Source organism: Euleptes europaea, chromosome 6 (genome assembly GCF_029931775.1).
Source record: "Euleptes europaea isolate rEulEur1 chromosome 6, rEulEur1.hap1, whole genome shotgun sequence".
Lineage (NCBI taxonomy): Eukaryota > Metazoa > Chordata > Lepidosauria > Squamata > Sphaerodactylidae > Euleptes > Euleptes europaea.
This window is the reverse complement of record NC_079317.1, coordinates 20,205,631-20,231,870: the sequence shown is the minus strand read 5'-3', so window position 1 is coordinate 20,231,870 and position 26,240 is coordinate 20,205,631. Positions and strand designations below refer to the sequence as shown.

Sequence of the window (26,240 nt, the reverse complement as noted above, 5' to 3'; positions counted from 1 at the left end):
TATGAAAAGCTGCCCTTGGAAACTTGATCAAGGATCAACAATTCTACATCAGGAAATGAAGGAGAATAAAGAAAACTCCAGTCCTTCTGTAGCTTTGGCAAACCTGGATCACACAAAGCCATGCTGGTACTGGGATAAGAAAGACTTGGCTCATACACCGTCACAGTTAGAAGGACTTGATCCAGCTACTGAGGCAAGGTACCGCAGAGAAGGTGCCCGGTTTATATTTGATGTAGGAACCCGCTTGGGACTGTATCCTTTGATTTGTGTGATGCACATTTTTATTTGCTTTCTTGCATGTGAGAGTTCAGGTTAAGAAACTTCTTGTACAGAATGCTAGCAGTATTTCCACAGAATCTTTAAATGAGCTTCAGTAATCAGAAACTGAACTAGTAACTATTTTAATTTATGTTCAGTTTTTTAACAAAACTGCATAGTATTTTGTATTTGGTTTTATTAGTGACCCCTTCTAGTATATTTTTAGCCAATGAATGACACACATTCTTAGCTTACATTGTAACTCCCTGCAAAGGAAAATATTTCACAATTTAAAAGTTATTTGAAGTAGGTTTTATGTGCAATTGTAGCATCTTGTGGAACTCTGCAGTCAGGTATACTCTTTCCTGGGAGTAAATCCTGTTGAACATAATGGCATTTATTCCCAAGTATACTTATTTGGGATTGTTCCCTCAGTTAAATAAGTGTTGTCAGTCCATCTAATATATTAAAATGTCAAGTTATGGATAACTATAGCGAGGGCATTTATTACCACTGCCTTGAAAATATATTATTTCAGTAGTTATTTTTACAAATATGCTTAAGAAAACATTATAAGCATTATTACAGACTTGCATTAACTGCAGAGGCTTTTGATGCATCATTCACTTCCATGAGATGTTAGTATTTGTACTTTGGTTTTAGTAATAATTTGTAGAGATCCTTATTGTCTGATCCAGACATTATGATACGCTGGCAACTGGAATAATTTATTTTCATCGATTTTATATGTTTCATTCCTTTAAACAGTTCCCAAGATATGTAAGTATAAATGAATTGCTATTATGTGCAAAGTATTTAGCATTGTGACATTAAATTTGGTATGTTGAATCTGAGGAACGTGTTTCTTTTTTTTAATCATAAATACAGAAAGATACAGAGAAATTTAAAAGATACAAAACTTACTAAGAAAAGAAATGATATAAAAGTTATAAAAGACCTATAAATGTGATCAAACTAAGATTCCAGTGATTCATACAGTTAATCTAGCATATTAATATTACTATATATTCTGTTAAACTGACCTACTAACCTCACATTATCTCACCACCACCATCTATACATTCTTTAATTGATCCAGCTTACTACTTTAGATTTTATGTATCTAAAAGGGTATGACGTTATGTTTTATAAGATCTTATTTATAGTTTCTGAACAGTGTTTATGACATTAATCTTGACTGAAATTTCAACAAATAAATTACATTTGAGGAATGTTTTTACAATGCAATAACTACAGCTGCAATAGTCTTTGGGTGGAGCCATCTGTCACATAATAAACTTCCTTCTTGGGTGATTTTACTTGCAGCCTTTATGCTCAGGTGTGCCATTTTAGATTTTAGGCAGGAGGGGATTTCAAAGGTCTTATGAAAATCTGTTGTTTTTTAAAATAAAATGTTGGCCAAGATGGACTTTTGGTCTGCTCTAGTAAGGCAGGTCTTCTGATAAGATTTAAATAGCTGCTTACTATATTCTATATTGATTGTTAAAAATAGTGAGATGGATGCAGTGGTCAGCCCCTTCCTGCCTTGGACATGCTGTTCTCATAACCCTGGGCATCAACAGCCATACTGGGGGGGGGGGGGAGAGCATTCCCTCTTTCAATAAGCACAGGAGAGAGAGAAGGGATGATTCATCCCCTTCCCCCGCTCCTCACTGCAGTCTCCCAGCTGATGTGGCTGTTGGTCTGTGTGGATCACACAACCCCAGGAGCTGGATTTCCCATGGTTGGAAGGGGATTGCTAGGGGAAGGGGACAAAAATCTGCATCTGCCAAATCTGCATCTGACAGTTCTTGTAGGTTATCCAGGCTGTGTAACCGTGGTCTTGGTATTTTCTTTCCTGACGTTTCGCCAGCAGCTGTGGCCGGCATCTTCAGAGGAGTAACACTGAAGGACAGTGTCTCTCAGTGTCAAGTGTGTAGGAAGAGTAATATATAGTCAAAAAGGGGTTGGGTTTGAGCTGAATCATTGTCCTGCAAAAAGTAACAAAGGTAATGTGCTAACCATTGTCCTGTAAGTATCAAGATAATGTGCTAATGAGGGTGTGGTATGTTAATATGGAACCATTGTATCCTGAAGTGATCTGTTAATGTGTGAAATCCAAAGCTAATCTGCATGGCTAACATACCACACCCTCATTAGCACATTATCTTGATACTTACAGGACAATGGTTAGCACATTACCTTTGTTACTTTTTGCAGGACAATGATTCAGCTCAAACCCAACCCCTTTTTGACTATATATTACTCTTCCTACACACTTGACACTGAGAGACACTGTCCTTCAGTGTTACTCCTCTGAAGATGCCAGCCACAGCTGCTGGCGAAACGTCAGGAAAGAAAATACCAAGACCACGGTTACACAGCCCTGATAACCTACGAGAACCAATGAATTCTGACCGTGAAAGCCTTCGACAATATTCTGCATCTGACAGTTCACTGGACCTACCCTAGTGTGTATTGGAAGCATTTGTTTGTTAGTCCCTCGTAACAGCAGTAGCAATTGTATCAACTCAGTTATATCATTTTAGCTAAGGGGCTTGAGCCTTTGGCATATGTACGTTGCTGCACAACAATATTGACTGTATAAAAACTGAGTTGACTATATAAGTATAGATGCTTCTGAGGAATTAATCACCTGTGGCTCCAAACAGTGGGAAGGAGACCCCTGCGTGCATTGTACCTTGTGAAGACTATGCATGCTTCCCAGAGAATCTAGAAAACCAGATTTGTCTGTGTTATACGAATCAGGATACATAATAGGTTATAGTTCAAAATTATGGTCTCTGGGCCTAGTCATTCCTAGAGTCGTTGCCTTACATAAGCCAGGACATTGGCATCTGAATCCACTTTGTACAATTGACATGCACTGATTTAGAGGAACTGTTTTGTGGAGGGGAGCAATAAAATGGTACTTGACAGCATATCAGCTGAATAGTTAGTATGTGAAAGGGTGTGTGACTGATAGGTATAACTGTGTTTGAATAAAGTGTAAAAAATTGTCCTAGAGATGCAAATCATTTTCCCCGTTTGAAATGGTGTAAGTACAACTTTCTGAAGAAATCTTTTTTTGATAGGTGACAGGAGCTTGCTGTCTTTTCCTAGCAGGGAAAGTTGAAGAAACACCCAAAAAATGTAAAGATATAATCAAAACGGCTCGTAGTTTACTAAATGATGTGCAGTTTGGACAATTCGGAGATGATCCAAAGGTAAACTGACATGTTCTGAAGATTGTTTTGGTTAAATTGTTACAATGCAACCCTAATACTGTTATCTGTGGGTGTTTAGCACATGACTTCAGTGGTGTTCTTGGAATTAAATAGATTAAACTAATGTGAGGCCCAAGACAGAACAAATTTTGAATTATTTTGTATGCAGTTTTTGCAAGTCGGAATTTAACAACTAAGAGATTTCAGCGCTTGTTTTATCTAGATAGTGTGTCCATGACATGTTGTTTTCCAAGGCAATGTATATTGCAGTGCTTGTGTTGTTCTCCTGTTGCATTTGCCTGTCTTTTCAGCAAAGAAATAATCCACTGCACAGGGGAAGCAGTGAAACTGGCCACACAGAGTGCAGCCATATGCATACAGTAAGCAAACTGGAAAAAAATAAACTTTTTTGTCGCTTATTTCTTTGTTGTAGTAATTATAGACATTTGTTAGTCACAAAGTCTTCAGACAACTGAGTCACGAAAGGTAATTTTTACAAAACTAACATAACCGTCTTGCAGGTTATCGTGATTATACTATTTCCTCGGCTTCGTTCTGCATAATTTGTTAAATGAGTTACATGTTGCTCCCACTGTGAGCAACTTCAGACATTCAGAAACTTCTGCAAATTCTCATGGGCAGCCAAAATAGAGCGTGTTTTAGTTTTATAGTGTACCAAATATTGTAGATCCAAAGTTTTGCCAGTCTCAGGGCACACAAATTCCCAAGTGTAAGGGACTGCCGTGATTCCCTCTGCTGTACTAGGAGATATGCTTCACCCCAAAGCACTGGAATTGGTTTCAGACTCAGAATCTCCTGCCGCACTTTGGCTGGATCAGTAAAGTAGCAAGCCTTAACTTATGCCCCTCCCAGTCTTTCATAGCTTATTAAGAACTCTCATAATTAGTAACAAATTAAATAACAAAGTAGATAGTGGGGAAAACGAAAGAAGCCATTTAGACTTACAGAAGAATTAGCCTTAATGGAGTTCTGCAACTCCTAGAGTATGCCTTCTTCAGGTTTGACTTTGGCTGTTGAAAGTCATTCCAAAAATAGTTGAAGGCAAGGTGATGTATTTGTTTCCTAATGGTTAACATTTGACTGCAGATGTGTGCTGTTTCACTCTTTCCCCACAACTGTGCAGTGATATTACATGTTTTATTTGGTCTTCCCCTCCCAAAATGTGGTGGAACAGCATGGATCAGCAACTGGATTTGCTGATGGGTCACCTTGTAGCTGATGGAAGGGGGCCTTGACTCATGAAAGCTTATGTCAGAATACTTTTTTTTAGCTTTCAAGGGGTAGTGTGGCAGATTGCCTAGAAAGTGTTCGCTCTGTGGGATCCCCACGCCAATTGTTTCTCATTTTTTCTTCCTCTATTTGTCCCTTGTTGATACTTCCCCAGCAGCCAAAGAGTTGCCCCACCCCCAAGGAGGGAAGCTTGGAAAACCTGGGGCCCTCTTATAGTGCAGTCTTAAGTGGAGGTGCATCCTTCTGGACCCACTAACATCAGTGAGCTTAGAAGGGGTTAACCATTCTTAGGTTTATACTGTCTGTCTCACAAGCAGGCTTTGGAGTCACATCGACCCCCAGTGCATGATTTCAAGATAAAGGGTATTTCTGATCATCAGCTGGTGAGTTAGGAGAGGATATATACTGTTGCTGAACATTGTTGCATAACTTACAAAAAGGTGCTTACACTAAAAGAAAAATCGTTAAAAAAACCGTGGCGGTTGCTGCAGTCTAGGCAGACTATAGGCCTGGCTTCTCTGGCATTACTGTGTATTGCCATCTGAAATTTATGTAAGTTAGAAATGTAATGAGTTGGCCATCTGGCATAATATAATCTTTGTCCCCCATGATTGTTAGGAAGAAGTTATGGTTTTGGAGAGGATCTTACTACAGACGATAAAATTTGACTTGCAAGTGGAGCACCCTTACCAGTTCCTCCTTAAATATGCCAAGCAGCTGAAAGGTAAGGAAATAGCTGATATAGCTTACCTGGTAGTATGGACAGATGATTGTATATTAGGGAAGTAATTGTCAAATAGATAAAATAGGTAAAAATAGAAAATGTGTGTAATCTTGTTGGCATGTTTTGGAGGGTTGTATGAATGCCCTTGTAGGAATGAGGCTGACCAATGAGCTATTTTATTTATATCACTCTGTTGGTGCTGCTTCTGCTTTACAGATCCATCTCAGAGCTAAATTTGTACTGATTCAGGGGCTGGCTGCTTTCGATGTCCTGCTTTCTGTGTCGGGTAGAAGAAAGCCACAATGTATGTGTATCTGGGATGTACAATATGTAGGCCAGCAGAACCCCATTGTGCAACCTGTGGCTGGATTCCCCTCCCAAGAGTTTGTAGGGATTGATAAGAAGTTTCAGGTGGAGGAGGGATCAAAATGCTGACTCACAGCTGGGAACTGGTTTCTGATCTCTGTCCTCCCTATATCCCTGATGGAGCTGTGCACACAGAGCTCTTTGATATAGGTTAAAATGCCCTAGATCAGTTGTTATGGGAAGAAGGATGAAAGGAGAGAATGCCGCTCACCGACCCACAGCCTGGTAACATTTTACCCCTTTTGAAAATTCTCCTGGCACAATCCCAGCATCAGCTTGTGCACATGGTTGCCCTTTTAGCCAAGAACATTTGTACGCACACTCCCATATGTAGCTGCTGTTGCCTGTGTATAATTGTTTCTCCTCTGCAGTATATGAGCCAACCGAGTTTGTAGTTGTCATAGTTATGAATTACCGGCGCATATTACTGAGACCGGATTCTCAGTAATCTTGAACAGGACTTGGATATCTACTAGTCACAAAGTTTTGTCTTAATGTAGTAATTTTCTTTAAATAATTGCACACAGGTGATAAGAACAAAATTCAAAAACTGGTGCAGATGGCATGGACATTTGTCAATGACAGGTAAACGCTCACCTCCCCCAATTATGTGCTCATTTTAAAAATACTGTTTAGTAGCTGCCTCACTTATTAGATCTTCTACTTACACTCATGTCGTAGACATTTGAAAGCACTTTCTCCAGATTCTGTTGCTCAGATTCCTAGAGTACCTTGTCTTACATAATTACGTTATTGATTTTGTTTATGTGTATCCTGCTTTCCCCCCAGCCAGGGCCCGAAGGAGCTTATCCCATCCTTCTCCCCTCCTCCGCAGCAGCCTGAGAGACTGTGATGGGCCCAGGGTCACCCATCAGTCTCCAAGGTTAAAGCAGGGATTCAAGCCAGTTGTTTCAGGTCCTTGTCCAGTGCTCTAATCCCGACGTCATGCGGGCTGTCACTGGCCACAAACGGCACTGAAACGTCGTGGTGGTGGCGCATAGCAAACGTGAAGCAGCAAGTGAAGTGTTTAGTTGGGTGTCAATTCTGAACATGCGCTTGGTCACTGTTTTGCACTACATGGGGACACTTTTACACTGCTGTTTTGTATCACCTGGCAATAGAAGGTGGGCAAAGGTGCTTGACCTTGGACCTTTCTGAGAATCATTGAATTTCAGAATGACCAGGCTGAACATTAGTTATTGTTATTGCAAGGAGCTGGAAACTGAAATATGGGTTGCTTCATTCACCCTGATGTACAGCAAAGTATGCCTAAAACATTCCATACTGGTGCCTTTCCATCTTTTCTGGAAAACCTCCCTAGGCCATTTGTTCTGTTGCTTGTTGATCTTGTGCAGCCTAATAATTGTTTATCTTTTATTGGAGCCCAGTTGACTTGAGTGTGGCTGGGATTGCTCCTAGTTCAGCATTCTAGCTTGCATTAAGAAAACTCTGATGTATGCACACCTGAACCTTGTGCTTATAAATTGTTCCATGAAATTACTCTCTACCCCAGTTGTTATTAGTTCTGTGGAGGAACTAGGATAGATCTAGCATGTGTATGCCTCTCCCCCCACCCACCCACACACACACAAACTGATTGGAGCTTTGGTAGGGAAATGCTTGAGTCCTTGGGAAATGTGTCTCATAACTCCTGTTTGTGTTTTTCTAGCCTGTGCACTACACTGTCACTGCAGTGGGAACCAGAAATCATAGCGGTTGCTGTGATGTATCTGGCAGGCCGCTTGTGCAAGTTTGAGATTCAGGAGTGGACCTCAAAGCCGATGTACCGAAGGTGGTGGGAGCAGTTTGTGCAAGATGTACCTGTTGACGTCTTGGAAGGTACTTGAAGCATTTGATACCCAAACATTTTTATCTGAATTGTTCTTTTCACTTTGTTGTTTACGCCCTTCCTTTGAGCCAATTTGTCCAAATCCAGAATGTGGCTTAAGTTTTATTGTAAAGTAGACAGAATTTCAAATGTACTTCCTTTTACCTGTTCACTAGAATGTTTAATCTTTGTTCTTGTTCTTCCCCCCGCCCCCCCTTTCCCTGAAGACATCTGTCATCAGATCCTGGATCTGTATTCACAGGGGAAGCAACAAATGCCTCACCCTACCCCCCATCAGCTGCAGCAGACTCCCGCCCTTCAGGCGATGTCTCAGGTGACTCCACCCCAGCAGACCCAGCAGTCTCAGAGTTCTGAGCCGTCGCAACCACCCCCCCAAAAAGAGGCTCCGCCGGCAGGGCAGCAGCAGCCGCCGCCGCCCCCATCGCAGACACCTCAGTCCAAAAAACCATCTCCACAGTCCAGTCCTCCCAGACAAGCGAAACGGCCAGCGGTAAGAAGCAGTGTTACCTAGACGTTGGAGTATCAGAGTGGTTGTTGGAGCTAATAGTTTAGGCTTGGGTCCTTTTACTGAGATCCATGCTCCCTAAATACCCTCTGTCACAGAGTGTGCATCCTCTTCTGGGGACTAGAGCAACTGCCCTAAGAAGAGCAGTTAAAACACTTAAGGTTGTTTAACTTCGAAAGAAGGCAGTTAAGGGGAGACGTGATAGAGCTCTATAAAATTATGCATGTTATGGAGAGAGTGGACAGGGAGAAGCTTATCTCCTTCATAGTGCTAGAACGTGGGGTCATCTGCTAAAGCTGGAGGGTGAGAGATTCAGAACAGATAAAAGGAAGAATTTCTTCACACAATGCATAGTTAAATTGTGGAACTCCCTGCCCCAGGATGTGGTGATGGCTGCCAACTTGGAAGGCTTTAAGAGGGGAGTGGACATGTTCTTGGAGGAGAGGGCTATTCATGGCTGCTAGTAAAAATGGATACTAGTTATGATGCATACCTGTTCTCTCCAGGAACAGATGAGCATGCTTTTTATATTAGGTGCTTTGCAACACAGGCAGGACAATGCTGCTGAAGTCAACTTGTTTGTTGGCTTCCTAGAGGCACCTGGTTGGCCACTGTGTGAACAGATTGCTGGACTTGATGGGCCTTTTGTCTGATCCAGCATGGCCTTTCTGATGTTCTGCTAAAAGAGGCTTAGGGGGCCATTGAAAACCACTGATCCTGTGCAAACAGACATTTGAGCAGAAGAGGAAGTGTGCTGCATGGGAGAGACTATCTAGGGAGTGTGGAACTCATTTGTAGGCTGCAAGCTTTAATATGTCAAAAAGTGCTTACTCTTCGTGAATAAGACCTAACAGGTCCCTGTCTTAAGGCTCTCAGACTAAAAGCACAGAACACAACGAAAGCCATGTAGAACTTCACATATTCCCTTTCCAAGCATAGAACCCTGAGGCATGTCACGTGACCAGTCTGGCATCTGGGGCAGAAGCAGAAAGTTTGTGCATCCAAAGACCACAGTCAGGATGTCACAAGCTTGGAAGGCGTCAGCCATTTTCCCCATTTTTAGTAATGCTAAAATCATGAAAAAGCATTTATGGATTTAGTGCTGATAATGTAAACATTTTTAAAATACTGGGCTAGATAATGATTATTACTTTATAGCCTGCCTGCCTTTCTCACTCAGACTCCAGCTGGATTACACAGTATCAGTCATACGACATGTAATAAGCAATATAATAGGACAAGGATTTCAAAAATTAGAAACAAATGCAAAAAACTATGACATGTCAACAGTGTTACAAAAGTAGAAAACAGTGCAGTAAAAAGCAGCATAGTACATACAACGAGCATACCATGCGTAGTGACATAGACTGCAGTCTTTCCAAAACTATTGTTATACTATAGACATATTATCTTCATAAAAATGCCCTCCTGAACAATTCGATGTTACATAGTTAAACAGACAATGTAGTCTCATGACTCTGAGCATTTTCAGTCGAGGAAATTGTATTGTTCTTTAATATTTTTGTATGATTGGCCTTTCTGATTCTGCATGTTGTTGTCTTGGTAACAGGCTGTATCTCCAAAGGAAGAAACCAAAACTGCAGGTAAATAGATTTTCTTCTGTTTCTGTACTGAATGTTATTTGTTAGACAATGTTCAGTTACTTTAAATTCTATAATTGTTTTGTTAAGTACTGAACACTGAAGTACCTTAGTTGTTTGCTACTTAAGGGTTGCTGTGTTATTGTGACCCACAGCCTAAATCTTGCTCTGTTTCAGAAGCGCCACCCCCTAAGATTGCTAAAATGGAGGCTTCACATCCACCAGCACCTCCCGTGCATCCTCCACCTGGTAAGTTTCACTATGAGCTATTTCCCCAGGATGCTAGAAAATTTTACCTGGTTGTCTTTTATTGTAAAAAGCTAGCCTTTGTTCAGTTGGCCGCTTGCTGTTCGACAAATTAGCAATCCATGCTTGTGGTCATTTGATTCCTGAGATGTCAGCATGGTATTCCTCATTCTTATCCAGAGCACTCCTCTTGAGCCGTCACTTCAGGCGGCCATTTTCACAGAACACCTACAGGGACTGAGCATTCTGCCATCTGCGCCGGCTTCGGCATACATGCTGTTGTAGGACCTTCAACAGATGGATGAATCCTCCATCCGCTCGTGGGATTTAAATGAATTGTAGGGGGTTGGAGACTCGTGAGCTACGTGTCTCTCCCATTCCACATGTTACACTGCCCTGATAAGAGCCCTGAATAGTTTACTGTACACTGATGGAAGGGGTATAACTTCATACCCACATTTAGACAACATTAGAACAGATTCCCTTTCTCTGGAGAGTTGAGCCTTTTGGGATCATTGGGACTTGAAAAGCACATAAGCAGAGATTCATATTTTGTCTCTTTACTGCTTGATTGCATTAAAGAAGTAGCGTTCCCTTTTTGTCACACAGTTCAGCACATAAATTGAATTGCAGTTGCCAACTCTTGTACAGTGTCAGAGTTAGAGGCTGTTCCTCAAGACCAAGGATGGTCTGCCAGAGTAACCCATATTGCAGTTCCTCTGCTTTTATGTTTGGGAAAGGAGAAGTAATATTGCATAAATGTGCTACCATTCTTTGACGTGTGAGCTTGGTCTCGTTCTGACCCTGTGGTAGAGCTTAAATATTTCATGGAACAGATGCTTAATGTCACCTTGTGTTGACTGATCCGAATTTGATCAACTTGGGTTGGCTGCAGAGCATCCTGATGGAAAGGCACAGCACAGACTATTGCCTTGGTGGCTGTAGTGTCTTTTTCCTTGTCAAAGCACAATCTTTTTCCTTGTCAAAGTGGAAGACTCCTGCCATAGCTATATAGTACCTTTATACAAATTACCTACCCTCTAAACGCAATCCCCCAAAATGTTCATTTGGGACTCTGGAATCAGCAGAAGGTGAGCCACACAAAGGTGCGTTTCCCCAGTTCTTGCTCCCATTAGTATTATCAGTACTAGCAGAATGTCACAGTCGTGCACCAGCGTTAAGTTCGGCAACCAGTATTTTTCCAGCTCTGCCTTACGGCCTTGAAATTCTACAGCCCCAAAGCATTGTAGAAGAAATTAAGCAACGTGTGATTTGTTTGCTGGTCTTCCACCAAGCTTGGGTGGATTCTGCAGATCGTTCTTGCAGTGTAGATAGTTGGCAGATTTTGGAAAGCCCCTGTATGCTGCTGTTTTTTTTTTTTTAATGGCGCCTACTTTTTCTACACATACCACTTACACAAAATAAAACCGTGAGGACAATATCTCCCCTCCCACCATAAAGTTCACTTTATGTGCACCCCAAATCACGTAAATATTTCTTAGTGTTATGAAATCTGAAAGCCATGGAGAAGGGGTTGGGAAGACGAGCTTTTTCTGTGGCTCGAGGCAAATTCCTTTCATATTCAGGGTCACCCACATCAGCTTACTTACGCAAATGGACATCTGCCCATGTAGGTAAAGAAGGGAAAGCCTTCCCACCTGTTAAAGACCCAGACTATTGCCACATACCAGAGTGTATGGCGGGCGCACCATGCTTGTAGCGATACAACGTAGTCTACCACATAATCTACATAGTCTACCACATAGTCAGTTTGCCATCTGTACTGGGTCAGAGGCCGGTCAAAGGACATTTAAAGCCTCATCTAAACCCTCTTGCCTCTAAACCTGCAAGATACATTATAGGAGTTTTTGGTTGACACTGCATTGTTTCCTGTGTATGAGAGGAACACCTTTGGATAGCATCGTGGCTTTCTTTCAAATGAGTGGATTCCAGACAATTCAGTTGCAAGGTCGGCACTCTGTCCTATCCTTAGACCTTCCGTTAGCTTTCCCTTATATTGTTCAGGGCCTCATGAGTTCACGGAAATGAAAAGAGGAAATAGGACTACCTTGTGTCTTAAATTCCCTTGTTGTCAGAAGCTCTTTTTAGTGCCCTGTGTTCACATTCTCGTAGTTTATTCTGTGATACTTCTAAACTTGCTGCAATCTCTCCCAATGTATTTTGATTTTCTGATAATCCCGCTATACAGGCGACTATTTATGTTGGCTAGACTGAATGCCATCCCATCAGGGGAGTTAATAGGTCGTTTAAATAGGGTACCATTCTGTGAGAGAGTATGTCAATGTTGTTCTGGCCAAATGGACACTCTTCAGCATTTCTTGTTTAGCTGTGACTTGCTCAACAAGGCTAGAGACAGATGGATACAGCCTTTTATTCTGGAATCTGTCCCTAAACTGGATAATCTGAGGGTTCTTTTAGCAGGGGTGGATTTTAATATTACATTGGCAGTTGCCAAATTTCTTTCCCAGTCAATTAAGATTAAAAAATACTAATTTCCTTATGGGCTATTCCGATAGTTCCTTTTTTCTTCCTTTTTATTTTGATCTCAGCGTGACATTGTTGAGGGCCGAATTGGCCACGTGAACAATATTGTCAAAGTAAAGTATTCTGTGATACTTGTTTTTAGAAAAATACCAGCTTGTTAGCAGGAATTAGAAACAAAGCCATGTGTTCTTTCCCATACTCTCTCGTCGCACGTGCCCTGGCTAAAAGTGTTTTGGATATTCTTTGTTTCTTTTTCACTCACAGAGCTTAAGCCTCCCCTGACGACCGCAGTTTCTATGGGAGGTGATCAGGCTGCGACAGTTGATTCCGTAGACATGGCCAAAGTCCCGATTGCGCCTCCGTCTCATCAGGCTCCTGTGCATCAGCCGCCACCTCTGCCTCATCGTCCGCCGCCGCCACCCTCCAGTTACATAACCGGCATGTCCACGACCAATTCCTACATGTCAGGGGAGGGATATCAGAGTCTTCAGTCAATGATGAAGACGGAAGCACCCACCTACGGAGCGATGCCACCAAACTATGGACCTCCCACTCACTTACCGTACCACCCTCATGTGTACCCTCCCAACCCTCCTCCGCCTGTTCCTCCGCCGCCGCCCACAGCGTTCCCCCCACCCTCTATTCCTCCTCCTACCCCAGGCTACCCTCCACCGCCTACCTACAACCCTAACTTCCCACCCCCTCGGTTGCCTCCCTCTCATGCCGTCCCGCCTCACCCGCCTCCAGGGTTGGGGATGCCGCCGGCAAGCTATCCCCCTCCCACAGTGCCCCCTGGTGGACAGCCTCCTGTACCGCCTCCGATACCACCCCCTGGCATGCCTCCTGTTGCAGGACTTGGGCGGGCTACCTGGATGAGATAGCAGATGTACACATCAGTCAGGATAGTGAGGCAGCAACCAGCAGAAGTAGAGACTGATACCAGCATGAAAATCTAAAAGGCAGTGGCACAGAACCTTTGCTGGTCTGCTGACGATTTAGTCGCTAGAGAACAATACAGGTGTTTTGTTTCAATATTGCAAATTTAATTAGAATCCACGTTGTTCCAAGTTTAATTCTAGCACTGGATTACTTTGCACTAGTACAAATGTTTTAAAAGCCATATTGGCTCAGTTATATTGGTAAGAAGAAAATTTCCTTCTAGAAATCAGTGCCTACTTTTTTGAGTATCAAGATTTAGGGTGTCATTCCACCTGAGAAAAAGAAATTCTGGTTCTCATTTTGTAAATTTTCCAGCAACCCCTTTGTTGTAAGTATCGGAGCCACTTTCATTTAATATATAAAGTCTGACAATCCCATAGCTTACGAACAACCCTTGCTGTTTGCCTTTTTGCCCTTTTTGTTTTGGAGTGTCCTGGGCTCCTGACCAGTAATGTATGTTTAAACCTATGTGCATATTCCTGTACATAACTATATTTTCTAAGTTGAAGTCTGAATGTAACAGCATACTGTGATTTACATCTTGGTTAAAAAAAAAGCTGAATTTCTTGACATGCACCCGAATAAAGCTGGTTCTGTAATCAGCAGTAGTGTGGGGGAAAGTAATGATTTTAAAATGTCTTGGTGTAGATCGGCATGGTAATCTCTGCCAGATCTTGTGAAAACATCCGGTTTCTTGAATGCAAGTGCTTAATCAAATTAAATCTGGAGTAAGGGAAACCAAGGAAGCACTAACAATTTTTTAAAGTAACTAGTCACTGGATGTAGTGGTGAATACCTGAAAACTCTCACATGAAGCTGCCTTATACTGAATCATACCCTTGGTCCATCAAAGTCAGTATTGTCTACTCAGACTGGCAGTGGCTCTCCAGGGTCTCAGGCAGGGGTCTTCCATATCACCTACTTGCCTAGTCCCTTTGACTGGAGATGCCGGGAATTGAACCTGGGACCTTTTGCATTCTAAGCAGATGTTCTACCACTGAGCCACAGGCGCCTCCCCAAGGGAATTAGTCACCCTTTGGCTAAAATATGTAATTTATCCTAATGTCAGCCTCCTTGTTGGGAGAGCTGGTAAGTTACCAATGCAGCACCGATTAGATACTCGTTCCATCTGGAATGGTCCCAGAACACTGCAGTACTATCCACTTACTTTGGGTAAAATAATGGAAAGCATTATTATCAATGGCCCTCAGAGAAAATCCGCTGTGTTTTCATTCCACTGTACGAGGATTGCTTACTCTCAGTGAATTTAGGTCATTGACCTTAGGCTAAAAAGTGTTTCAAAAATTTCCTGTTTTCCAGGATGGTTCTTATTATTTGGGCCGTACGTGCCCTCAGCGGCAGCATTTTAACATGTAGATTGACAAGAAGCGTTATCAATAAAACACATTCTAAAAAGACAAATTGACGCTAGCATCAGTAGCATCACCCTCAGAGTCCAGAGCAACAGCAGAGTACTAAAATACTTTTTCTGATCAGGCCAGTAGCCTTAACAGTCGATACCAATAAACATTGAAATGCTTTCTGAAATGTCTGAGCCAGATGTTGGGATGGACTGAATGAGCATCTGGAGGGAGGCCACTCTACAATCTGGGGGCACATTTACTCTGAAAGCCCCTGTTCCATGGGCCCATTTGTGAAGGTCCACAAAGCAAAAGGCCCCGATGGAAGTCTTAAGGACACAATTAGGGACGTCCTTCCGGATGCTGGTAACAGTTTTTTTAAGGTCATCACTAGCCCTTTTAATTTGTACTCGGCAACAAATAGGTAGCTAATGGAGCGCACAGAATATGTGGCCCTATTAGGAACCTTTACTGCTGTGCAGTTGTAGTTTTTGCTCACTTTCCAGAGGAAGCCTCACAGTCATCCAATCCGACGTCAACAAGACATGTAACAATGGCCAGATCTGATCTCTCCAGAAGTTGTCTGATTCATCAGTTGCAGCAGCTAACTTGCCGAAAATTTCTGGTCACCTCCATAATATGTTCAGAAGCAGAGCTGAAAGCCTGATTCTTTTTTTATTATTTAAATTTGATTTTTATAGGGTACAGAAATTACTATGTATGGGTGTGAGAGCTGGACAATGACGAAAGCTGATAGGAAGAAAATAGATTCCTTTGAAGTGTGGTGTTGGAGGAGAGTGTTACGGATACCCTGGACCGCCAAAATGACTAAACTGAGACTGTCATACTTTGAACATATGAGAAGACAAGAGTCACTGGAAAAGACAATCATGCTAGGAAAAGTTGAGGGCAGCAGGAAAAGGGGAAGACCCAACAAGAGATGGATTGACTCTATAAAGGAAGCCACGGCCCTCAATTTGCAAGATCTGAGCAAGGCTGTTAAGGATAGGACACTGGAGGACATTGATTCATAGGGTCTCCGTGAGTCAGAAACGACTTGACGGCACTTAACACACACACAGAAAGGAAAAAAAAGGGAATGAGGGAAAAGGGGGAAATAAACACATCATTGTCCGTGCCCTTAATAAATTGCTCCATTAAGCTTACCCCCAGTTATGTTCTCTTGTATATACAAACTTTTCATTAGTAAATACTGACTCATGTAATTCCATTTCTATTCTATTCCTCAACTTCAATCATCCTACTTTAAGATTACTTGATAATTATCACATATTAAAGAATTTTCATGTTTTAACTTCATCCTTTACTCAATATTTCCTACTCAATCTTTCAGCTGATTTGAATCTACATCATCATATCTATTCATGAACAGGTTTTGTCATACATACCTATCAAAAAAAGTTGCCATCTCTTGTAATAGTCAATTGGCTTTCGTTGAAGCAAGTTGGTTAATCTTGATATAGTTGCAAACTCATGCATTTTTGTGATCCACTCAGCTATCGCGGGAGTCTTTTTGACCTTCCGCAACCCTGATTCTTCAGTGGTGAACACCACCCCGTCCGATATGCTCCCATCAGGATCAACACTGTCATTGACCAATAGTGTTTCCGCCTTGTCTAAATTGAGCTCGCTTGTCCACCCCCCAGCCCTCCATTGACTCCAGAATCCAGCTCATTATAAGTAACATTAGGCAACCATTCATTTTATTTTAAAATTGATCACAGCAAGCAATAGAGTAGGTCTTTTTTGGATGTTAGTGTTTAAGTATCTTACTACACGCTTGGAAGAGTGTTGTTGGATGGCATTGCACAGGTGCTGTGGTGGTAGAAAAGTAAACTATTGATGTCACTGCTACAATGAAGGTTCTAAAGTAGTCTTTAGCCTGTGCTTGATAAGCGTCAGCATGAGCATTTCTCCATTACTATATTTTAAACACTCATGGCCTCTAGTTCCCCAGGGAGCAGAACGGGTTTTTACATGCTGGAGAGGGTGCTAAGGAGGAATCCTGTCTACTGTTGGGGTCATATCTCTCCAGAAGTCAGCCAGGGTTTTGACAGGTTCATCAATCACGTTAAGTAGACCCCTGCAACCCCTCACCCCCAAGGGCTGGATCTATCAGTTTCTGATAGTGGACCCTGTTAATCTGTTCTTCTCGGTGGGGTCGTGGGGCTCCCATTTTTCTAGACCAGTGGAGTCATTCAAAACGTCTCCAGGACCCCCTGCCCCCCAATCGCCCAGCCAGAACAGAAAATCAAATCAAGCATGTGGCTTGCTGTAGGCAGTGGAGCTAGATGTTGAAAGAGTACCGTGGTAGTCATGGGCATCAAGAATCCTGAGCTGCCAAGACTTCAGTGTACATGAGGTTCCAGAACCACTAGTCCAGAGGCTTCCAGCTGCCAAACTAATACCATCAGCTCAGGCAGGAAGACTGTTGGATGCAGGGCAGCCCAACAACAGCAGCCCTAACCTGTAACATGAAGACCGGCTGGATAAGCACCTAGTAAAAGAAATAATTGCAATCAACTATGACAACCCCCCCTCTCCTTTGCCACCACATGTGGCTGGCTGCTCCAATAAGAAACCCAGAGGCCACAGCTGAAGGAGATAGTCCCTTAGCCACATCCATCCAGATTTCTTCAGTGGTATATGCCAAGTTCTCCCGGATCCAATCCTAGATGGCTATTGGCCTTCGATTCACTAACCTGGTATCCAGAAGGCCCAGGATGTGGTGATGACTGCCAACTTGGAAGGCTTTAAGAGGGGAGTGGACATGTTTACGTAGGAGAGGGCTATTCATGGCTACTAGTCAAAATGGATGCTAGTCATGATGCATACCTATTCTCTCCAGGATCAGAGGAGCATGCCTGTTATATTAGGTGCATTGGGACACAGGCAGGATAATGCTGCTGCAGTCGTCTTGTTTGTGGGCTTCCTAGAGGCACCTGGTTGGCCACTGTGTGAACAGACTGCTGGACTTGATGGACCTTGGTCTGATCCAGCATGGCCTTTCCTATGTTCTTAAGGCCCAGGTCAGGCCCAGTGGTTCTCTGCCACAGCAGCTAGATCACTAAGGTTAGGGAAAACAGCACGCGCCCTCCCCCAAGCTGTATATTCTAATTCTCTGGCACATCCGGTTCCCCCCCATCTCCCACCTCTCTCTCTCTCTCAATACATTTTAATATTGTATATTTCAATACTGCATCAAAAATCCACAAGCATCACAGCTCAGTTACAAAGAATGTATTTTATTTTCTTCAACTGAATGTATACACTATCACAATCTCTTACTTAATTTTTACTAAAATATCTCAAAATGAAGGTTTTACACACTTATCAAAAAATCTGCTTACATTTTTTCTTCCCCCACCCTCCCCCGAAAAAGCAAAAATGATTCAATAAAAGGTATAAACATGTGCTAAGCTCTAAAGACATTGCATATATACATGAGCACAGGTGCTAATTTATTCCAGTTCTATTCATCAGTCATATACAGAAAATATACTGGGGGTTGTAAAATCACAGGTTTGACAGAAATCATAATTTCATACTGATTTCCAAAAGCAGCACAAATAGACTTTCCCCCCACGTTATGAAAAATATACAATTTTTATCACTTTACAGTCATGCACTATGTTTGAAAAAGATCAGTAGTACTTTCCCCCCCACCCACCCCCATTTCTAAAAAGATAAAAGGTCACTTTAAAACACTGATTTTATAGCTATCGTTTGGCTAAAAATGTGCCATTCTGAAACAAGGTTGTGCTCTTTCTTACCAAGGTGCAGAAAGCCCACCTGAGGTTCGTTACACCACCATTTTCATGTTTAAAATGTGAAAGGAAAAGGGGGGCACACTTCAGAGGTTATCCTTTCAGGGCAGATACAAGTCCAGTGGAACACTGGTGTAGTTTAGGGGGTATAAGCTCTTGAAATCAGATCGGAGGCTTCCACAAACGGATCGGGGTTGTAGAAACGCCCTTTCCTCGAGAAGGGTGCTACTGAAGGTTGCCGGTCCCTCCAGAATAATATTATCATGCATTTCAGGGAGCTGCAGCAGAAAGAAGGGAAAAGGCAGCTATCCCCCCCCCCAATGTCTTTTTCCTCTGTTAACGGAGCTTCCTCCACTAGTGCAAGAAGCTGGGAGAGAACCATAGAGTTGGAAGGGGCCATACAGGCCATCTAGTCCAACCCCCTGCTCAATGCAGGATCAGCCTAGAGCATCCCTGTCAAGTGCTTGTCCAGCCTCTGCTTAGACCGCCATTGAGGGGGAGCTCACCACCTCCCTAGGCAGCTGATTCCACTGTCGAACAACTCTTACTGCAAAAACGATTCTCCTAATATCCAGCCGGTACATGTCGGTCAATCTCATCACTGCAGACCCCAGTGGTATATGAGTCTGGAATATCCTCCAACTCTCACCTGCAGCTTTTTTGGGGGGGGGGCACAGGAAGCTTTAGAAATGGAGGTGGTTAAAGAAATCTCTTTTGCGAATGTGCTCCATTTGCAGAAACTTGGATCCAACCCTTGGCTTTCAAGATCTGAAGTAGGTTGTATTTTTGTACTGTCAATTTTTTTTTAATGACCTTTGTTTTTATGGGGGAGGGGGATTCTCTCCAGCCAAATATGCAGACTTTCAGGTGGCTTTCTTTTTTCTTTAAACTTTAGAGCACAGTTAAGAGTGGCTTGCCATGTGCATAAAACGTTTCCTTTAAACAACTCTAACTTCAGCACCCAAGTCATACTGTAAAGTCATTGAGTGTCATTGTTTTGTTTTGTTCTGAAACGAGGAAGACACTGGCTTTAGCTCAGCTTGAGCTAAATATAAGGTAGGAATAAAAAAGAAATTACACACAGCACTATATCTGTAAACTCTACAATGCATATTTTGCATTTGGGTGTACCTTATGTTTTCACATGTGAAAACAGCGACTTAACTTAGATTTGCAGACACAACCACGGAACTGCATTTTTGCAGCATTTCGCTGTGTATTTGGAGAGGGCGGTCTTCGTGAATGTGGTTTGAGCATTTCTGCTTCTGTGGTTTTATTAAATTCTCTCCTTTTTTGCCTTTTTGGACAGCGGTCTTTCATACAACAGATTGGTTTTTTTGTCCCCTTTGGATTTAAAATCTCCTCACAAAGTCAAAATGCAGGTAAGTATTTCTCCTGTTGAATCCATCGTTGTCAACTGAAATCTTTGGTCCGCCAAAACATCTGGGCTGGGAGCCCTGATTGAATGATCATGCTCTTCCCTACCCGCATCAAAGTTCTTCTGGTTTCCCCTTCTCACTGCAGTTCCTTTGGCTGCGTTGGAGGTTGTTATAGAAGGGTTTATCAGAATCTCTACTGCAGATCTTTGGATCCCTTTCCCCATTATTGCTTTATAGCTGCCAGGCCTGTTTGAAGTGGGGGGGTGGGATCTAAGTTCCGTGGGGAGCAATTATGAAACGTTTTCTGCTTAATTTCAGGTTTCCCTCTAGGAGGCTACACTCCTGTGTAAACAACAACCCTGATTTTATGAACAACCTGGCCCTGTGATGGAATAAACATTGCCATCTCTGCTCCTTATCACTTAAAAAAGGCTTCACATTATCCCAGAGGGCTGCTCACAGCTATCGTTAAAAAAAGGCTCAGCAAATAGGTAGATCAAAGCAAGTCTATGTCAATCTTAAAACATCAGAAGGAGAGCTGAGCCTTTCTTTGTGCCTTGCGGAGCTAGTCACGCCCTTCTGCTCCCTCTTCATCTGAATGCAGAAGAGAGGAGACAGGGAAAGCATACGGTAAAGAATGCAAGCTGAATAACAACAGGCCAGTGCAAAACCCAATACTGTACTGAGAAGGGATCTGGAATACTAACCAAAGTAACTGCGGTTGGAAGAAAAAGTGTTGGTTTTTACACCCCGCTTTTCCCTACTGTAAGGAGTCTCAAAGCAGCTTACAATCACCTTCCCTTCTTCTCCCCACAACAGGCACCTTGTGGGGTAGGTGGGGCTGAGAGAGTTCTGAGTGAACTGTGACTGGCCCAGCAGGCTTCATGTGGAGGAGTGGGGAATCGAATCCGGTTCTCCAGAGTAGAATCCACCACTCTTAACCACTGCACTACACAGGCATGTTGTCGTTTCAGAGTGCCAGAAGTGGTATGAAAGCAGCATTGCTGCCTATGAATTCTGCCCTCATGCCATTATCACCCCTGACAAACTGGCTGAGCATCTTTAAAACAAACAAACAAACCTGCAAATCTTTGACAAAGCACAACAGCAGGTTACATAGAATGGAAGCACGCACGCATCGCAGAAAAATGATGCCTCCGTCTTATTGGTTTCTCCACACTTGCAACCTATTCTGTCTCCAGCCAAACTGGTCTGTAGTGTAAGCTATATTACAGAGTTTGTTTTGTTCGCTTCTCAGATTCAACTGCAGCAAGCCTTCAATAGTTAGCAAATATAGTGAAGGAAGTGAGACTAGATCTGCAGTCCCATTGTTTTCTCCTACACCAAGAAGAAAAAGATAACTGCAAAATGGCGGACCAGACAGGAGCCAAAAAGTCTTGAGATCCAACTTTAATTGATAGCCTTTGCTACCTGTTTCCTGTATCTGTTACTGCGGTTGATGTAAAGCAAGAAGGGAACCTGTGTAGAGAAATGCATAGTAGATGCATGCCAAGAAGTGGTACCAATCTTACCAGTCCTTCCGAGGTCAGTAAAATGAGTACCCAGACTGGGGAAGGAGATGGCAAACCACCCCGTAAACATAGTCTGCCTAGTAAACGTCAGGATGTGACATCACCCCATGGGTCTGTAATGACCAGGTGCTTGCACAGGGGACTACCTTTACCGTTTTAGGGGGAATTAATAGCGCTGCTTGGATGGGACAGCCCCCCCACCAGATTTGCAGTTGCAAAGCCATGCTGTAGCAGCCTGAGTTGTGCCCAGTGCCTAGTGAGTTAAGAGCTTCTTTGGAAAGAAAGGTGGTGGAATGGCCTCGACTTTCCTCCACCTCACAGGGGCAGAAGGAGAAAGCGGGCTTATTTGAACCTGGGATATCTCGTTCACTGCTCCCCATGGGGAAGGGAGGAGAGGGAGAGGGGGGACACACAAGCCTTGTGAGCTCTGGACCAATTTCTCCCTGGGGACAATCCAAGGATGTAACTCATATTGAAATATATCCAGTGTCTGTGTATGGGATTACCCTGTAAAGGCAAGGAGGAAGGCAGAACCCATATTAAAGGAGAGCAAGTAATAGAAGAGCAGCGTTTACAAAAGAGGGAGGTATACTGGATAGCTTTCGAGAGAACTTCTCTAACTATTTACTAATGGGCTTGAAGATCTATGTGTAGTACTTCATATTAATAAACACCAAACTAGAGCATCCACCTAGTTCTACCAGTCCAGCTAACTGCACCATCTTTAAGCAGCTATAATGTACCAGTTGGAGCTTGGAATGAATGACAAAAAAAAGAAAAAAAGAAAAAAAGAAAAACCTAATGCAAATTTCCAAAGAGGGAGCATGAAGCTTACAGGCTCCTCTTATTAAATTTTTTTTTTTTTTTTTTACAGAAATGGGATTTCAGAGATGGTTCTGCGACAGTTTAAGGGAAGCTTATAAATACCCAGTGATCAGACACGGCTGGGAAAGGGGGTTGAAATCTTTTTTTGGGGGGGGATGTTAGAAAAGAACTGCTGCATAGTAACAAAATGTCAGCCCACCGTTAGAAGGAAAAACATCTGATTTGGTGGAATGGCAGCAGCTGTAGAGCTTGGATGACTGTCCCCTCTGCTGGCATTCTCCGAATTATGTGTAATTGTTTCAGCCAAGACATGATCAATTAGAAATCTGTGTGTGTCAACTCTTCGTGTCAAGACTGAATATTACAAGGAACACTAACGAACCATTTCACATGTCCCCTTTTTCCCAGCAGGGATTTAACTGCATCAACAAAGAGACACTCACGTTAAGCTGTAGAGTGATTTAAAGGAAGACACGTTTACAGCAGCCTAAGCAGTAATGTCAATAGAAGTGCAGAAAAGCTAATTTTGACATGAGGGGAAAGGATCATAGCTGCAACTGGAAATATTCCGGTTTACATTACAACTTTAAGGGACATAGGAGCCGCATCATTCTTTGTGCCAGCTCCAGTGTCCAGTTATGAGGGAAAGTTGGGTAAGGGAGTATTTTTCTGAGATCATACATACTTGAAAGCTGCAGAGTTTTAATTGCATGAAAAGAGTCTGGTGATGCATGTTGGGTTTTCCTTCACACAAGCTGCTCACCCTAATGTGGACAGTGCCACATGTTTGCATCTAAAACAGCTGCTGCTCAGACCTTTTTAACTCGTGGCCCATTGATCGAAAGAGGGCTCACCAACCACACGCTGCAGCCTGCCAGAGACCTGACCCATCTCCTTGCTTTTTGGTTGTGGTTGCTGTTGTTTTGGGCAGACAAGAGCTGGTTTTTAGATGCTGACTTTCTCTACCTTTTAAGGAGAATCAAAGTGGCTCACAATCTCCTTCCCTTCCTCTCCCCACAACAGACACCCCTTGTGAGGTAGGTGGGGCTGAGAGAGTTTGGAGAGAACAGTGACGAGCTGAAAATCACCCAGCAGGCTTCATGAAGAGGAGTGGGGAATTGCACCAGATTAGAGTCCCGCCACTCATGTGGAGGAGTGGGGAATCAAACCCAGGTCTCCGAGTCCCCTGCTCTTAACCATTACACCACATAGGATTTTCACACTGAACCCTGGACAGGCTGTCATTTGAAGCTACAGAGTAATCGTTCAGATTGATGGGTCAGAAATTCATCCAAAGATCTTGGGACAGATTCTCGATAGAGAATCGGCCATTAAAAAACGGTCTAATTTCTGCGTTTCGTTTTGTTGGTTGTTTCCCAAACCGCCCTATGAGAGAGTGGTTACGTGGTTAAACAGGTCAAAGCAAGACAGTGTAACTCTGCCACAGCTTCCTTGTTCCTTCCTCCTAGAAATTCACTTGGGTTTAGGTGTTTTCTACAATATGACCATACAACAAAAGCAGGTTTTTTCACTACGATACAAATTATACAAGTTGGCCTTTAGAGGATAGTTATTAACCCATTTAAACATTGTTAGGGATCAGCGCAGCCTCCGGGGTAGGCCTTCCGCTGCTTATTTACACTATAAACAGTTACAGGACAGAAAATATATATAACCCTGGCAGCTAGAAGAAGAGCAGTCTCTATTCCTCCTGTTCTTGTTCCCAGCCTTGCAGAGGGGGGTGGGTGGTTCTTATAAAGGACCCTTGAACTGGTTTCCCGAAAGGTGCTGCCTGATGGATGGCTTGGAGCTCGCGGCGTCACCCAGTTTTCTCCAGACAACCTGCAAGCAAACGGGAAGAGAGAATGCCGCTTAATAAACAGTCCCTGCAGTAGCGAGGTTTCGCAGTTCCTAGGCAATCCTGCAGCGGAGTTGAGCTTCCTCTTCATTTCACTAGATGGCACCCAGTCCCCAAGATAACTTGGCTTTTTTTTAAAACGCTGATCTTATTAAAGTCTTCTGAAATTAGAACGAGAGACATGCCTTAGGTAATGGTATCAAACCGGTAAATTGGGCTTAGAAGCTGAGTTCAGTACTGGGTCAGCTGCTGGCAAGTTTGCAAAAGTCTTATTCCCTTCCATCAAGTGTTAGTAGCGAAGCAGAGGGGTGGGCAGGGGAAAGGTAATGAGTGCTTCAGATACTAGGGTCTCTTGCAGTATAATTTATGAATGCTTAAAGATTAGCAGAAGTGTCCCAAAGCTAACCACAGGTTTCTGTGGACTTGCTGTGTTCCCCCAGCCCCCCCAGGGGACTAGAGCAACTGCCCTATGAGCAGCGGTTGAAACGCTTAGGGCTATTTAGCTTGGAAAGAAGGCAGAAGTCTATTAAATTATGCATGGTATGCAGAGACTGGACAGGGAGAAGCTTTTCTCCCTGTCTCATAATACTAGAACGTGGGGTCATCTGCTGAAGCTGGAGGGTGAGAGATTCAAAACTGATAAAAATAATAATTCTTCGCACGACACATAAATTATGGAACCCCCTGCCCCAGGATGTGGTGATGGCTGCCAACTTGGAAGGCTTTAAGAGGGGAGTGGACGTGTTCATGGAGAAGAGGGGTATTCATGGCCACTAGTAAAAATGGATACTAGTCGTGATGCATACCTATTATCACCAGGATCAGAGGAGCATGCCTTTTATATTAGGTGCCATGGAACTCTGGCAGGATAATGCTGCTGCAGTCATCTTGTTTGTGGGCTTCCTAAAGGCACCTGGTTGGCCACTGTGTGAACAGACTGCTGGACTTGACCTTGGTCTGATCCAGCATGGCCTTTCTTTTGTTCTAACATCCCTCTGCCTCAGCCGTAAGAACATAAGAATCGTGTTGCCAGATCAGACCAGAAGTCCTCCTAGTCCAGCTTCCTGTCCCACACAGTGGCCAACCATTTCTTCTGGACGTCCAACGGCAGGGCATAGAGGCTGAGGTATTCCCCTGATGTTGCCTCCTGGTACTACTATTTGGAGGTTTGCTGCCTTTGAATGTGGAGGTTCCCTTTAGTCACCATGGGTAGCAGCCACTGATAGACCTGTCCTCCAAGAATCCATCTAATCCCCTTTTAAAGCTGTCTATACCTCTGGCCATCACTACATCTTCTGCCAGCAAATTCCACATGTTAATCACTCTCTGTGTAAAGAAGCCAAAGCGCACCATGTGCTTCTTTCCTTCAATCCCCACTCTGTGCCAGTATCCCAAGTACTGAATAGTAGGGAGGTTTCATTCGGGATGGAAGAACTCCGGAGCTCGACTTGATGGGCACTTTAAACAGACCTGAACTCCAGGAAGTTGCCCAACCTTGCCCGGTGTTTGCACAGACCAAGGTAAGCGCTGTCCTGCAGGTCCCGTTTCAAAGACCGTAAATAAGGAAGTGTCCCTAATGTTCTTGAGAAAACTAGTTCACTGTAAAATACTGGCTCCTTCCAGGCTATGCAAACAACTTTGTTTTTGTTTTGAAGAAACGGAGCGACCTGGACCCGTTGAGGTATGATCTTCGATTTCTACTTGCAAGCTGGCCACATTGAAAGACAGCAAGATTTAAGCAGGGGTACATCTATACTCTCTTCTAGGTTAACAACAATGTTTGTAGGGCTATTCATTTTTAAGAAGTAATGCTGGATGACATATTAAATCAGGGGCGGGGAACCTTTTTCCTGCCAAGGGCCATTTGCTCATTTATAACATCATTCGGGGGCCATAACCAGGTGTAGATCTCCCAGCGCGGGGTGGGGGGAGAGGCTAGGGTTGCCAGGTCTCCAACCACCACCTGGAGGTTGGCAACCACAGGGGAGGCTACGCAGAGAAGGCCTAGAGGGCACCCCCGCTCCCT

General features: G+C 43.3%; 2 protein-coding genes across 4 annotated transcripts in view; one reads left to right on the top strand and one right to left on the bottom strand.

The window, feature by feature from the left end:
• The first annotated feature begins 1 nt into the window (after position 1).
• CCNK (cyclin K) lies at positions 2-13,464 on the top strand. Of its 2 annotated transcripts, XM_056851044.1 has the most exons (11): positions 2-252; positions 957-1,038; positions 3,354-3,485; positions 3,797-3,865; positions 5,355-5,460; positions 6,354-6,411; positions 7,496-7,665; positions 7,882-8,165; positions 9,751-9,784; positions 9,959-10,030; positions 12,797-13,464. In XM_056851044.1, exons 1-11 carry the CDS (start codon positions 2-4, stop codon positions 13,411-13,413), a joined length of 1,875 nt encoding a protein of 624 aa, XP_056707022.1. In that variant the 3' UTR covers positions 13,414-13,464. The 2 variants fall into 2 exon arrangements, with proteins under 2 accessions (XP_056707022.1, XP_056707023.1); XM_056851045.1 differs by lacking the exon at positions 3,797-3,865 and having other exon boundaries at positions 19-252.
• A 10,635-nt stretch (positions 13,465-24,099) lies between these two features.
• The window catches only part of CCDC85C (coiled-coil domain containing 85C), a 180,192-nt gene continuing 178,051 nt past the window's right edge, over positions 24,100-26,240 (bottom strand). For both annotated transcript variants that reach the window (XM_056851435.1, XM_056851436.1), the window contains one exon: positions 24,100-24,198. In XM_056851435.1, the coding sequence (XP_056707413.1) occupies positions 24,109-24,198 (90 nt within the window). In that variant the 3' untranslated portion in view covers positions 24,100-24,108. The remainder of the gene's footprint in view (positions 24,199-26,240) is intronic.